This window comes from Eleutherodactylus coqui, chromosome 10 (genome assembly GCF_035609145.1).
Source record: "Eleutherodactylus coqui strain aEleCoq1 chromosome 10, aEleCoq1.hap1, whole genome shotgun sequence".
NCBI lineage: Eukaryota > Metazoa > Chordata > Amphibia > Anura > Eleutherodactylidae > Eleutherodactylus > Eleutherodactylus coqui.
This window is the reverse complement of record NC_089846.1, coordinates 25,691,707-25,704,692: the sequence shown is the minus strand read 5'-3', so window position 1 is coordinate 25,704,692 and position 12,986 is coordinate 25,691,707. Positions and strand designations below refer to the sequence as shown.

The window sequence follows — 12,986 nt, the reverse complement described above, 5'->3', positions numbered from 1 at the left end:
GGTGATGACATGGCCTCCAACTTCTCCAGATCTCAGTCCATTGGGCGTCTGGGGAATGTGCTGGAAAAACAAGTCAATGGAGGCTGCACCTCCCATCTTAAAAGGGCTTAAACCAGGGGTTTCAGACTCATTTTCTTCAAGGGCCACATCAACATTATGGTCACCTTCAAAGGGCCATTTATAAGGGCTCATTCACACGAGTTCTGTATTAACCCTTCCCAATCCATTTTAGGATTCAGGGTTTCTTAGGGGGTCTTGCTGTTTCTGAAGTTATACAACGGCGCTACCTGCTGGCTAAAGTCAGTGACTACATGCTGGGACGCGTTTGGGAGCCACGGGCAGCCGGCAGAAACACTGTAAGTGTACCCTGTCAGATGTCTTCCGACATTGGAGCTGTACAGGCTTCACTAATTATGTTGGAAGACCTCTGACGGTGGAGCTGAAAGGGTTAAACCCCATGGATTTGCAGTGGGGTATTCAGAGATATGCTTTTCACGTGTGTATTTTACGTGCATGATAAAATCGCAGTATCTCCTATTTTGGTCCTTTGTACGGACTGAAATTGCCCAGTAAGGTCAATGGAATTGTGTAAATATGCGTGATACATGTATTTACGCATGAAGGCAGGAGAAATCTACGGGACCTTCTCGCGCACGTGACGAATACGGTCAGTATTGCGCAGTTTCGGTCTATGAAAACACTGCGGATTTGACAAACAGACATTGCATCCGCTCGTGTGAATGAGCCCTAAATGTACCTACTCCTTAATACGACTGTGAAGCTCTTTGCACTATGATGGGGTTTCTACCCTTCCACCTCTTTAGTGACAAGCTTCCTACCCTAAGGTGCCAAGGTAGGGCTGGCAAAGCTGTGCCACCACCTGAGAGTTGCTGAACAGAGCGGTGTGGAGGTGCGGCGGAGCTCAGAATCCAAGATGGCACCCGCTCCCCGTGCTGGCGCCACTCCCTCTGCCAAGCACTGGCTGCGTCCTCCAGGGAAGGTGGACAGCCGAGCCTTCTGCGTCCTTCTGGCTAGCTGGTGTAGATTGCAGGAGCCTATGCCAAAGTTACGGTTGGAGGACTTATCGTTAAAAGCCACCAGCAGGGGGCGAGCTGCCTTCATATTGTACAAACCGCACTTTTCAGCCTGCCGTGAAATGCAGTTGTTATAACAAATATAGTTTACATAATTCCACTTGACTTCAGCCATGACACAAAAAGATGGCAGCCATTTTGTAGCTGTATTGGTTTTTTAACAGTGACACAACTGCAGTCTAACATTTTCATTTATATTCGCCTATTCCCCCCAGGAGGCAGATCTCTGGTAGTCACTCCTAAAGTGGTCGTCCAACATTAGAAAAAAGGATGTTTTGTTTTTAGACACAGCGCCACTCCTGCCCACAGTCTGTGAATGGTATTGCAGCACATACTTATTTAAGTGACTGGGGCTAAATTCCAATATCACACACAACCCCTCATGGACAGGAGGGGCGCTGTTTCTAAAAACAAAGCAGACACTTTTTTCTAATCCTGGACAACAGATCTAAAACCTTCTTCTAGAACAGTGTTCCCCAACTCCAGTCCTCAGGGACCACCAACAGGTCATGTTTTCAGGATTTCCTCAGTATTGCACAGGGGATGTAATTATTGTCGGTGCCTCAGGTGTTCTTACTATGGGAGATCCTGAAAACATGACCTGTTGGTGGTCCCTGAGGACTGGAGTTGGGGACCCCTGTTCTAGAACATGCGTCAAACTGGAGGCCCGCAAGGTGCGGACGCAGAAGAGCCTCTTCTAGATTGGAGGGCCCTGAGCTGTGCCTGGAAGACCTCTGAAGCGCTGTAGACTGGTTTGCGCCCTGCCGCTGGGTACCAGGGTCGTGGCCGCTATCTTGGTCCTACACTGCGGCGTCGGGTGAATGCGGACTGAGCCCTGTTATTACTGCAGCCCCTGGAGCCTTTGGTGGCAACCATAATGCTGATGTGACCCTCGGTGAAAAGGAGTTTGATACCCCTGGCCTAGAGCCGTAGTCTGATCAGCATCAGTAGCACTATCTGGCCTCTGATATGTCGCTGTTCTGTGGCGGCACAGATGGGGTCGGGCCGCTGCGATGTACCCTGATCACGGTTCAAAAAAATGTTAACAAGTATGCGCTAGCGTACTTCACAAAATGGCCGCCTCCACAGTGTTCGCTGCATCAATACTCTATTTGTGAGAGGAGCCACTGTTTACCGGTCTGAAATAAGTGCAGGTGGTATTCTCACACACAGCGGGGAATATGGCGCAGATTACCGAAATATACCGGGGGGCCTCAATAGATGTGGGACTCGGTACAGAAAACAGGTGGCTGCATCAGTGAGACGGGAAGCACATAGCAATACAGCGCTTACTGGCGAGTTCTTATACTTCGTGATTTGTACCGCAAAATGGCTGCCTCGTCTTTATTGGCATGTGCAATCGGCGCGTACAGAAGCTCGATCCTACATATATACGGTCCACCAGCATTAGTCTACGGCTAGCAACACCTGGTACCACTTCAGTCACAAATCCCCCATTTTACAGTAAATTGGGATTAGGTGCAAAAATGACGCAGCAGACTTCCTTTAACCCCTCAAGAACCACCCTTTTTTTTGTTGTTTTTTTCCTCCCAACCTTCAAAAAATCATAACTCTTATTTATCCATCATCGTAGACGTCTGAGGGCTTATTTTGCTGGACCAGTTGTATTTTCCTATAGTATTATTTAGCGTACCATATAAGTACGCTAAATAGTAAAAAAAAAAAAAAAAAAAAAAAGGTTTAAAAAATTCTCATGGAGTGAAATAGAAAAAAAACGTAATTCATTCCACCATCTTTGGGGGGGTCCTGTTTTTGCAGCGCACACACTGTGGGTTCGTACCATTATGAGGGTGCAACATTTTTTTAAGAATTACTTTAAAAAAATAAAATCTCTGGAAAAAATTATTATTTTTGTCCGCCATCTTCTGACAGACAGAACTTTATTTTTCCCTCCATATAGTTGTAGGACAATTGAGAAATTTCTCGCTCAGTGTGCTATTGGCGGCCACGTGTGTGTGAGACAACTAATACCCAAGTTTGCTGTTTCCAGGGATTATTTGGGCAATAATCGCCCCGTGTAAAAAAAAAAAAACCTTAAAAGGTACCTTAAGCGCTTCTTCAGACAACCGTTTTTTTGTGCGCATAAAATATACGTGCGCAGAGAATAGAACCCATTGATGTGCATGCGCAAAAAACTAGGACCTGGTTTATCTTATTGCGCAGCAAAAGGTCCCATTAGAAATCTATGGGAGTTGCGCAAATGCACAATATGGTAAGCAATTCCGTGAAAAACAAAACACTTCTGGACCTTATTAGGCTAAATAGCCTTTTAAATCGGTTTGAACCATAATAGTTTCGTATAAACGCACCTTTAGCTTATGCCACCTATTAGTTGGCTTAGTTTACGCCAAAGATTGCACCAAAATTTCGACACAACTTAGGCCGCACTCCCTTATTACAGAGCCGAGGCCCCTTTTTGAGTCAAAAAGAGTGCCCAAAAGTATTTAACCTTCTGTCAGGCGCAATGCCAAAGCCCGCCAGTTTGGCGCAATGTGCCTCAGGTGCCTTCACATTTGTGATCGCGATATCACTGCGTTTTTTTAACGTAAATGTCAATAGGACTTTCTAATGTTAAAAACGTATTGCACAAAAATCACGGGTTTGCGCTTTGCGATTTTTGTGCGATCCGTTTTTAACATTAGAAAGTCCTATTGACATTCGCGCTAAAAAATACAGCGATCGCAAGTATAAAAGGCATGCTTACGGGGTTTTAGTTTCGACCTTCCTCTGAATCAATAAAGGGGAACAATGTCCTAAAAAGTACCCGTCATTTATCTAACAATTAGGGGCGCCTCGTAAGATACAACAGTTAAACAAAATATTCAATAGACGACAAGAACTCAAGGAGAGCGTTCTTCTAGGCGGATCTCCAGACAAGTCCGGCTTTCTTCTCAGCTTCATGTCAACTTGCAACCTTGTTTCTGTGAGCTAAAACCTCCTGACAGCTCCGGTAGACCTCCACCAGGCAGTCCAGACGGGGCTGACAACTCTGGAAGACCGGGATGACTTGGGACACCCCGGCCTGAGGGTCACTGGGATCCTTGAGGAGGAGGCACAAATAGTAGTTGACCCGGTGCATGGAGATGCCTTCATTGATGACCACGTCTTGGACTCTGCACATCTCTATGAAGACCGTATTTTCTCGCCCGGAGGCGTACGTCGAAGTTCTCTGGATCCCCAGGGATCCCAGGATCAGCAAGGACTCATGATCTACCTTCACCAGATGCAAGTAAAGGAGAAGTCCTACGATGGAGAACAAGATGGCGACTGTCAGGACAGCGGTCTGCTGCGTGCAGACGAATAGGACGTAAGCGATGATCCACACGACGCACGTCCAGGTGGTGAGGGAGCGGATGGAGACCTTGGAGCTGGTGATGGTGAAGTCCTGGCAGGTGTCGCTGTACGACTGCTGCTGCAGTGTGATCGTATTGCCGTAGATGTCCGAATACTCCTTCTCCTCCATTGTGTATGCTGGAGTGTAGAGAGTTAAAGGGACTGCTCTGATGTCACCACCATGTGACCGGGCACAGAGGAAGTAGATGGCTGTGGGGTTATAGTGATGATGTCATCATCATGTGACCAGTCCTCCAGAGGGAGGAGGGACAATAGCTGCTGTAAACTACACTTTGGAAAGGAAAAGGTTAAAGATTAACTCTTTCCTGTGGTGGTGCGGTCGCCCGTAGCGGTTTGACGCAGTTCTTGAAGTCAAAAGAAGGAGCGAATAGTAAAGAGAGGCGTTTCTACTCGCCCTTTAACATGAGTGCTGAATTTTGACATCCAAACTGCACATTTGAAATCGCCCTGAACAGTCCGCGAGGGGTTAATATTTAACCCTATCCTACACAAAGAGCACAGCTTGGAGTAGTTTTTTTTTTTTTTGCAATCAGTGTCCCCGGCAGACATACATTTAGGGACCTTTCACACAAGCGGTAATTGTCCGCAGACTTTGGACGACTTCACACAGCGCCCTTTTTGCGCCCGCATGACATGTTCATTTGCATTCGGCAAACAAAGACGCACCGATTGAAATGGCAAATTAGTTTTAATGAGTTCTAGATGTGCGTTTTTTCAACAGAATTACGCAGCGTTTCACGCATGTCCTTATGTATTGCGCTTGCATTTGCACCCCCTCCCCTCCGCCATTGACTTCTCTGCGGATCTTTGGTGCGCAAGTATACAGAAAAATAGAGCATGTTCTTTTTTTTATGCAGCTGAAATGCGCGCAAAAAATACGGAAATGTGAACAAACCCATTGAAATCAATTGGTTCTATTCTCTGCGTTACGCGCACGCCAATTTTACACGCACAAATACGCCCATGTAAAGCCGGCCTTGAAATGTGGAATTACATCTCCTGTATGTTAGAAATCTAACCGTGTTAATGTGGCCTGAGGCCGCTTTTAGATGGGCGTATTTTTAACCGTGTATTTGGTCTGTGTTTTACGGACAGTAATATGGCGCTCATGTGAATCGATTTGCCTCTCACATGGCTGTATATTTTACGCCCACGTTGCAAAAACGCGGCATGCGCTACTTTTGTCCGTATTCGTAACAATTGGTATTATTTTGAACTGGACAAATACGGATCCATATTTACCCAGTAAAATTAGAGGGGCGCTCAGTCTGGTTTCGTTAGCAGAGCGGAGAGCCCGGGCTGGGTGATGGATTGAGATGAGGGAGGCGATATAGGGGGGCGCTGCGCTGTGGAGGGCTTTGTGGATGAAGGCAGTGAGTTTAAACTGTATTCTGTATTTAACGGGCAGCCAGTGCAGTGACCGGCACAGGACAGAGGCGTCCGAGTAGCAGCTGGACAGGAAGATGAGCCTGGCTGCCGCATTCAGGATGGATTGGAGAGGGTAGAGTCTGGTGCAGGGGAGGCCGATCAGCAACGAGTTGCAATAATCAAGCCGGGAGTGGATGAGGGCAACAGTAAGCGTTTTTAGCGTGTCCACAGTGAGAAAAGAGCGGATTCTTGTGATGTTCTTGAGGTGCAGCTGACATGTTCGGGCCAGAGATTGGATGTAGGGGGTTAATGATAGATCAGAGTCGAATATGACCCCAAGGCAGCAGGCATGTTGTCTGGGAGTTATGGTGGTGCCACACACTGAGATGGAGATGTCAGGAGGAGGTCGGTTAGTGGAGGGTGGAAATACCAGCAGGTCAGTTTTAGAGAGGTTTAGTTTTAGTTAGAGAGAGGACATAGTGTTAGAGACAGCAGACAGACAGTTGGTGAAGTTTTGGAGGAACGGTGCAGAGATGTCACGGGAAGAGGTGTATAGCTGGGTGTCATCAACATACAGGTGGTATTGGAGGCCTAATCTCCTGATGGTTTGTCCAATTGGGGCTGTGTAGATAGAGAAAAAGAGGGGTCCGAGGACCGAGCCTTGGGGGACCCCAACAGCAAGGGGAAGAGGAGGGGAGGTAGAGCCAGCAAAGGAGACACTGAAAGAGCAGTCAGATAGGTAGGAGGAGAACCAGGAGAGAGCAGTGTCCTTCAGGCCGATGGAGCGAAGCATACTGAGGAGGAGTTTGTGGTCAACAGTGTCAAATGCTACGGAAAGGTCGAGGAGGATCAGTAGGGAGTAATCGCCCCTCGATTTGGCTGTCAGTAGGTCATTGGATACCCTTGCAAGGGCAGTTTCTGTCGAGTGTTGAGGTCGGAAGCCAGACTGTAGGGGGTCAAGGAGAGAGTGCTCTGATAGATAGCTTACAAGGCGGGAGTAAACCAGGCGTTCTAGTAGTTTGGAGATGAAGGGGAGGTTTGAGATGAGTCGGTAGTTGGCAGCATCAGTCGTGTCCAGAGTCGGCTTCTTTAGCAGTGTGCATATGATGGCGTGTTTGAAAGAAGAAGGAAAGATGCCAAAGGTCAGAGAGAGGTTGAATATAATGGTGAGATGGGAGATGACCACTGGGGAGAGGGATCGGAGGAGGTGTGAGGGGAGGGGGTCGCTTGCACAGGTGGTGGGGCGAGCAGATAAGAGCAATTTGGAGACTTCTTCCTCTGTCGTTGGTCTGAGTATAGACAGTGAGCAGGAGCTAGATGCAGTGCTGACTAGGGTCAGGGCTAGTCTGGGATTGGGAAGTTATTTCCTGACAGATGTCATCAATTTTCTTTTTGAAGAAGGCATCCAACTCCACAGCACTGAGATCCGTCACCGGGGGCTGCGGTTTAGGGCTGAGAAGGGAGTGAAAAGTATCAAAGAGCCGTTTAGGGTTGTGCGATAGTGAGGAGACGAGAGGTGAAATAGACTTGTTTGGCGTGATGGAGGGCAAGGTTGTAGGTTCTGAGCATCAATTTGTAGTGGATGAAGTCTGCAGACGTTTGCGATTTCCTCTACAGCCGTTTAGCACTTCTCGAGCACCGCCGGATGAAGCGTGTTTGAGGCGTGAGCCAGGGTTGCCGCGTTCTACATCGGATGGCTCGGGTCCTGGGGGGCGCCGCTTCACCCAGGGCATATAATCAATAAATACCAGTTCTACACAGTGATAGTGATTACAGTTACCTCCAGCGATCACAAGTGACATCTTCTCTGATTGGAGTTGTCCACTTTCTCTTTTCTTCTTGATGCGGCCATAAAGATCTATTAAAACTACAACTTGTCTCTGCAAACTTTACCCATCCTGCTACTATTCCCGACGCCCTTCACAGTGTCTCCCACAGTAAAAGTGCCCCCTCTTGTGCCCCATAAAATAATACTACCAACACACTGTAATAATTCCCCTGTAGTGACCACCACATGAAATATTGCCTATGTTGTGCCCCCCACAAAGTAATAATTCCCACTTTGGGCCCCAGAAAAGTAATACCCCCAATGTTCAGAAAGTAATAGAGGTCCCTTTATGCCCCTCAAAGGGGTATTCCGGAAATTGGGCAAAATTTTCAAAATTTCCGTAATGTTTCCACTTACTACCATTATTCCAAATGTCCAGCTAAATCAGGGGATGTCTAACTCATTTTTACCGAGGGCCACATCAGCCTTATGGCTGCCTTCAATGGGCTGATTGTAATTGTTAGGCTGACTACCCCCTACAGTTTTTTTTCACTGCGAAATTCGGAGCGTTTTTTTTTCTGCAGGGGTCTATGTGACTTGTAATGTTAAAATCGCGATTTTAACATTACAAGTCCCATAGACCCCTGTAGAAAAAAAAACGCTGCGAATTTCGCAGTGAAAAAAAACTGTAGGGGGTAGTCACCCTAAGACTGTATAGTAAGGGCTCGTTCACACGAGTGTATTTGCGCAGCTTACTACACACGCAATTTTTGTGCACGTAATATGCAGTGAATAGAACCCATTGATTTCAGTGGGTTCATTCATATGATGTGCAATCACACGAACAAAATACGTGTCATCATTACCTATTTTGGTGAGTATTACACATCAAAATAAGCCATTGAAATTAATGGGCCGGCGCATATTCGCAGTGGATACGCAGAAACCTACATATTCACTGCATATTTGGACACCATTTCAATGGACCATCTATGCTTTTTTTCCGCGTGCAAATACACATAAAAACACACCGAAATGGATGAAAAACACGGGTGTAACTGATTTTCGATTATGCAAATACAACCAAAAATATTTGCACGGTTGAAATGCATTTACGCCTGTGTGAGTGAGCCCTAATAGTGAGCCCCATAGTGGCTGCAGTAGTAAGTGCACTCCACAGTGGCTACAGTAGTAATTGTGACCCCCATAGTGGCCCCAGTAATAACAGTGACCCCCATAGTGGCCCAGTAGTAACAGTGACCCCGATAGTGGTCCCGGTAGTAACAGTGACCCCAGTAGTAACAGTCATTTTGATAGTGTCTGCAGTAGTAAGTGTACCCCATAGTCGACCCAGTAGTAGCAGTGACCCCTATAGTGGCTACAGTAGTAACAGTGACCCCAATAGTGGCCCCAGTAGTAACAGTGACTTTCATAGTGGCTGCAGTAGTAAGTGCATCCCATAGTGGCCACAGTAGTAACAGTGACCCCCATAGTGGCCCCAGTAGTAAAAGTGACCTCAATAGTGGCCCCAATAGAAAGTGCACCCCATAGTGGCCACAGTAGTAACAGTGTACCCCTATAGTGGCTATAGTAGTAACAGTGACCCCCATAGTGGCCCCTGGTATTAAAGGTGACCTCAATAGTGGCCTCAGTAGTAAGTGCACCCCATAGTGGACCCAGTAGTAATAGTGATCCCCATAGTGATCCCAGAAGTAATAGCAGCCTCCATAGTAACAGTAAACCCCACAGTGGCCTCAGTAGCAATAGCGACCCCCCCTATTGTTCTCTGGTCTGACAGCATCCCTATAGGCATTCCACTCAGCCAGCCTGTAGCGCCAGTCCGGCGGCATCCACTGCTGAGGCTGTGACCACTGACTTCTCCCCTGGGAGTCTGCGCTGCATACTGGAAGGGGCAAACAGTCACTGGGGTGCGGAAGGGTCAGCGGCCACAGACTCTGCACTGCCATTGCTGGACTGGAGCTGAGTAGAATTCTTGCTGGGTTTGTTGCACAGTCAGTGGTCCACATAAAATAAGGTGGCAGGCTGGACTTGGTTCGCAAGCCTTACATTTGACTTGTGATCTAAATCATCAAATAGAACCCCAGTACCTTTTTTTGCCAACCTGCGCCACCGCTGCTTCCTAGCCAGCTTCAGATTTCCAGATTGATATTTAAAATGGCCACCGGAAAGTGCAAAAACTACATTTCCCACAATGTCCCACTGCCTGTTACTGGCCAGTGCTCATTCATAACTGTGCAAACTGTCATTATTACAGAATTTGAAGGCCTGACTAGTACAACACAGGAGATTATAGGTCATCATAACCATTGGATACTAATGGAGAAGTAAGTAGAGCAATAGCTCTACAACCTTGTAAAACAAGTTCTAACATTATATTGCAAAATTAAATGTTATCGCCTTATGAAGCTGAAACTGGGGGTCCGAGATGGTGTTAGGGCCCTCCCTAGGTTCCGGGGATAGGGGTCTTACCTCAGCCTGGCCTTTCGGGTAACACCAGTGTAACTGGGCCACATCCTCGTGTCAGGTGTAGACTCCAGGACTCGAACACACAGCTCCATTACTGAGGCCCGGATTGAACCAGGTTGTGGTATCAGCCTTTGAGACAAGGCTGCAGTCTATTGTACTTCCGATCAGGTCGGAGCCAATCAAACCTGAGCAAACATTTCACAGATGTCCCCAGAGGACTAAGGGCCCTTTTATACAAGACGGCCTGTTGGGCACAGATGCCAATCAGTCGTCCTAGCGATAATAGTTTCTGCACTTTTACACAGGAGTAATTGTTGTTAATGAATGGAGGATCAGCACCCAGGGATCGTTCCAGCCAGCTCCATTCACAGTAAACAGGCAGTCGTTCATAAGTGATACTGCCTGTTTACACGGGCTGATACATTGTAACAGTCTCTGTTCTGTAGGAAACTCCACTGTAAGGAAGACTCTGGTAGTAAAGTCTTCTATGTTGCAGTGAGTACCAGTCCCAATTACATAAACAAGTATCTGGGTTCAAAGTAATAAAGTACATGTACTAGGGGCGGCAGGGGAGCACGTGGGCAGTCATGGACGTCCGAGGAATACAGCTATCATCTCAACAGCACCAGGGATACCCCGTCATCTAAACAGTAAATCCTTGCTTCAATGTGGCCATACCTGTAAGGCTGATTCAGCACCCAGCAGGTAGCCAGTAGTTCCTCTCTCTTCTGGTATGAACTGCACACCAGGAGCCAGTCCACCTCTCTATGCCCGAGTCCACCAGATGTCCCACATGACACCCTGCAGCCAATCCTTTCCCCTGGTAGTAATAGAGCCCCCACACCCCCTGTGCCCCTATATAGTAGTAACAGATCTCCTTTGCCCCTATATAGTAGTAATAAGAGTCCTAATGTTGCACTATATCAGTGGCTCCCAGAGTGGTCTATATGGACCTCCAGGGGTCGATTTTGACTTGCTGGGGGTCCATGTCAGCAAGAAAAAAATGTTGGGGTGCACGAGATGTAAATGGGGGTCCACGTGAGCGGACTCCATTTAGGCAGGTCATCGTCAACATTTAGGCATTCTATAAATGACATAATACACCTTACACAGATTGTGTGTACATAATACTTCTAATAGACATGTGCCCCTATATAGTAGTAATAAATCCCATTGCCCCTAAATGGAAGTAATAGAGTCCCGCCTGTATTGATATATAGTAGTAACATCCCCTGTCCCCTATATTGTGGCAATAGACTCCCTGTGCCCCTATATAGTAATTATGAGCCCCTGTGCCCCTATATAGTAGTAATAGATTCCCTGTTCCCCTATGTAATATTAAAAGATCCCCTTTCCCTGATATGGTAGTAATAGAGCCATCCCCGTGCTGATATATTGTAGTAATAAGAGCCCTCCTGTGCCCTCATATAATAGTAATAGATACAGTGTGCCCCCATAAAGTAGTAATAAATCCTCATGCACCTATATAGTAGTAATAGATCCCATCTCCTCCACGGTAGTAATAGAGCCCCCTTTATGCCCCTATATAGTAATAATAAATCCCATGTGCCCTATATAGTAGTAACAGATCCCCTGCCCCCTATATAGAAGTTATGAGCCACCTCTGTCCCTATATAGTAGTGATAGATCCCCTTTCCCCTATAGTAGAAATAGAGCCCCCTGTATTGATATACAGTAGTAACAGATCCCCTGCCCCCTATATAGAAGTTATGAGCCACCTCTGTCCCTATATAGTAGTGATCGATCCCCTTTCCCCTATATGGTAGTAATAGAGCCACCCCTGTGCTGATATATAGTAGTAACAGATCCCCTGTGAACCTTTGTAGTAGTAATAGATCCCTTATCCCCCATTAGTAGAAATAGAGTGATAGTAGTAATAAGAGCCCCCCTGTGCTGTTATATAGTAGTAATAAGAGCCTTCCTGTGCACCTATATAGTAGTAATCCCGTCTCCTACATGGCAGTAATAGAGCTCCCTTTCTGCCCCTATTTAGAAGTAATAAATCCCCTAAGCCCTATATAGTAGTAATAGTTTCCCTGTGGGCTGATGTAGTAGTAATAGATCCCCTGTCCCCTATTTGATAGAAATAGAGCCCCATGTATATACACAGTAGTATCAGATCTCCCTTTATGGTAGTCATAGATCCCTCATGACCTTCTATAGTAGTAATAGATACCATGTGCCCCTATATATTAGTAACAGATCCCCTGTTCCTTATATAGTAGTAATAGATCCCCTGTAGCCCTGTATAGTAGTAATAGAGCGCCCATGCCCCATATAGTAATAGATTCTCCATGCTCCTATATAGTAGTAGCAGATCCCCTTTCCCTTTATATTAGTATTAGGTCCCCTGCGCTCGTATATAGTAGTAAAAAGAGTCCTTCAGTTTGTTTCTGTTTTCCTATAATAAATCCCCTGTGCCCATATATAGTAGTAATAGAGCCCCCTAGTGCTCCTATATAGTAGTAACAGATCCCCTGTCCCCCCCCCCATATAATAGCAGTAGTAGATCACATGTGACCAGGTGCCCTGTGTCACTGTGTAGTAGTAAGCCCCTGTGCTTCTATATAGTTGTAATCCCCTATGCCCCTATATAATAGTAAATCCCCTATACAGTACTACCGTAATGAATCCTTTGCGTCCCTATATAGTAGGGAAAGATTTGCTGTCTCCTATATGGTAGTAATAGAGCACCCTTTCCCCCCTATACAGTAGTAGTAAATCCCCTTGTGCCCTATATAGTAGTATTAGATCCCCTGTGCCCCTACATGGTAAAAATAGAGCCCCCTCTGCTGATATATACTAGTAACACAGACAGATTCTGCGTGGAAAAAATAAGCGGTGAAATCCATTGTATGAAAATAGCCTAAGGC

At 46.5% G+C, this 12,986-nt stretch overlaps 1 protein-coding gene across 1 annotated transcript; it reads right to left on the bottom strand.

Annotated features, from left to right (window-relative positions):
- Positions 1 to 3,869: 3,869 nt before the first annotated feature.
- Positions 3,870 to 4,653, bottom strand: PIGH (phosphatidylinositol glycan anchor biosynthesis class H). The gene has a single exon (XM_066580643.1). The coding sequence runs from the start codon at positions 4,576 to 4,578 to the stop codon at positions 4,018 to 4,020; it is 561 nt and encodes a 186-aa protein (XP_066436740.1). The 5' UTR covers positions 4,579 to 4,653; the 3' UTR covers positions 3,870 to 4,017.
- Positions 4,654 to 12,986: the final 8,333 nt, after the last annotated feature.

What these genes read in the sequence shown, in the direction of transcription:
- PIGH (XM_066580643.1), bottom strand. Translation starts at nt 4,578, where the DNA reads ATGGAGGAGAAGGAGTATTCGGACATCTACGGCAATACGATCACACTG.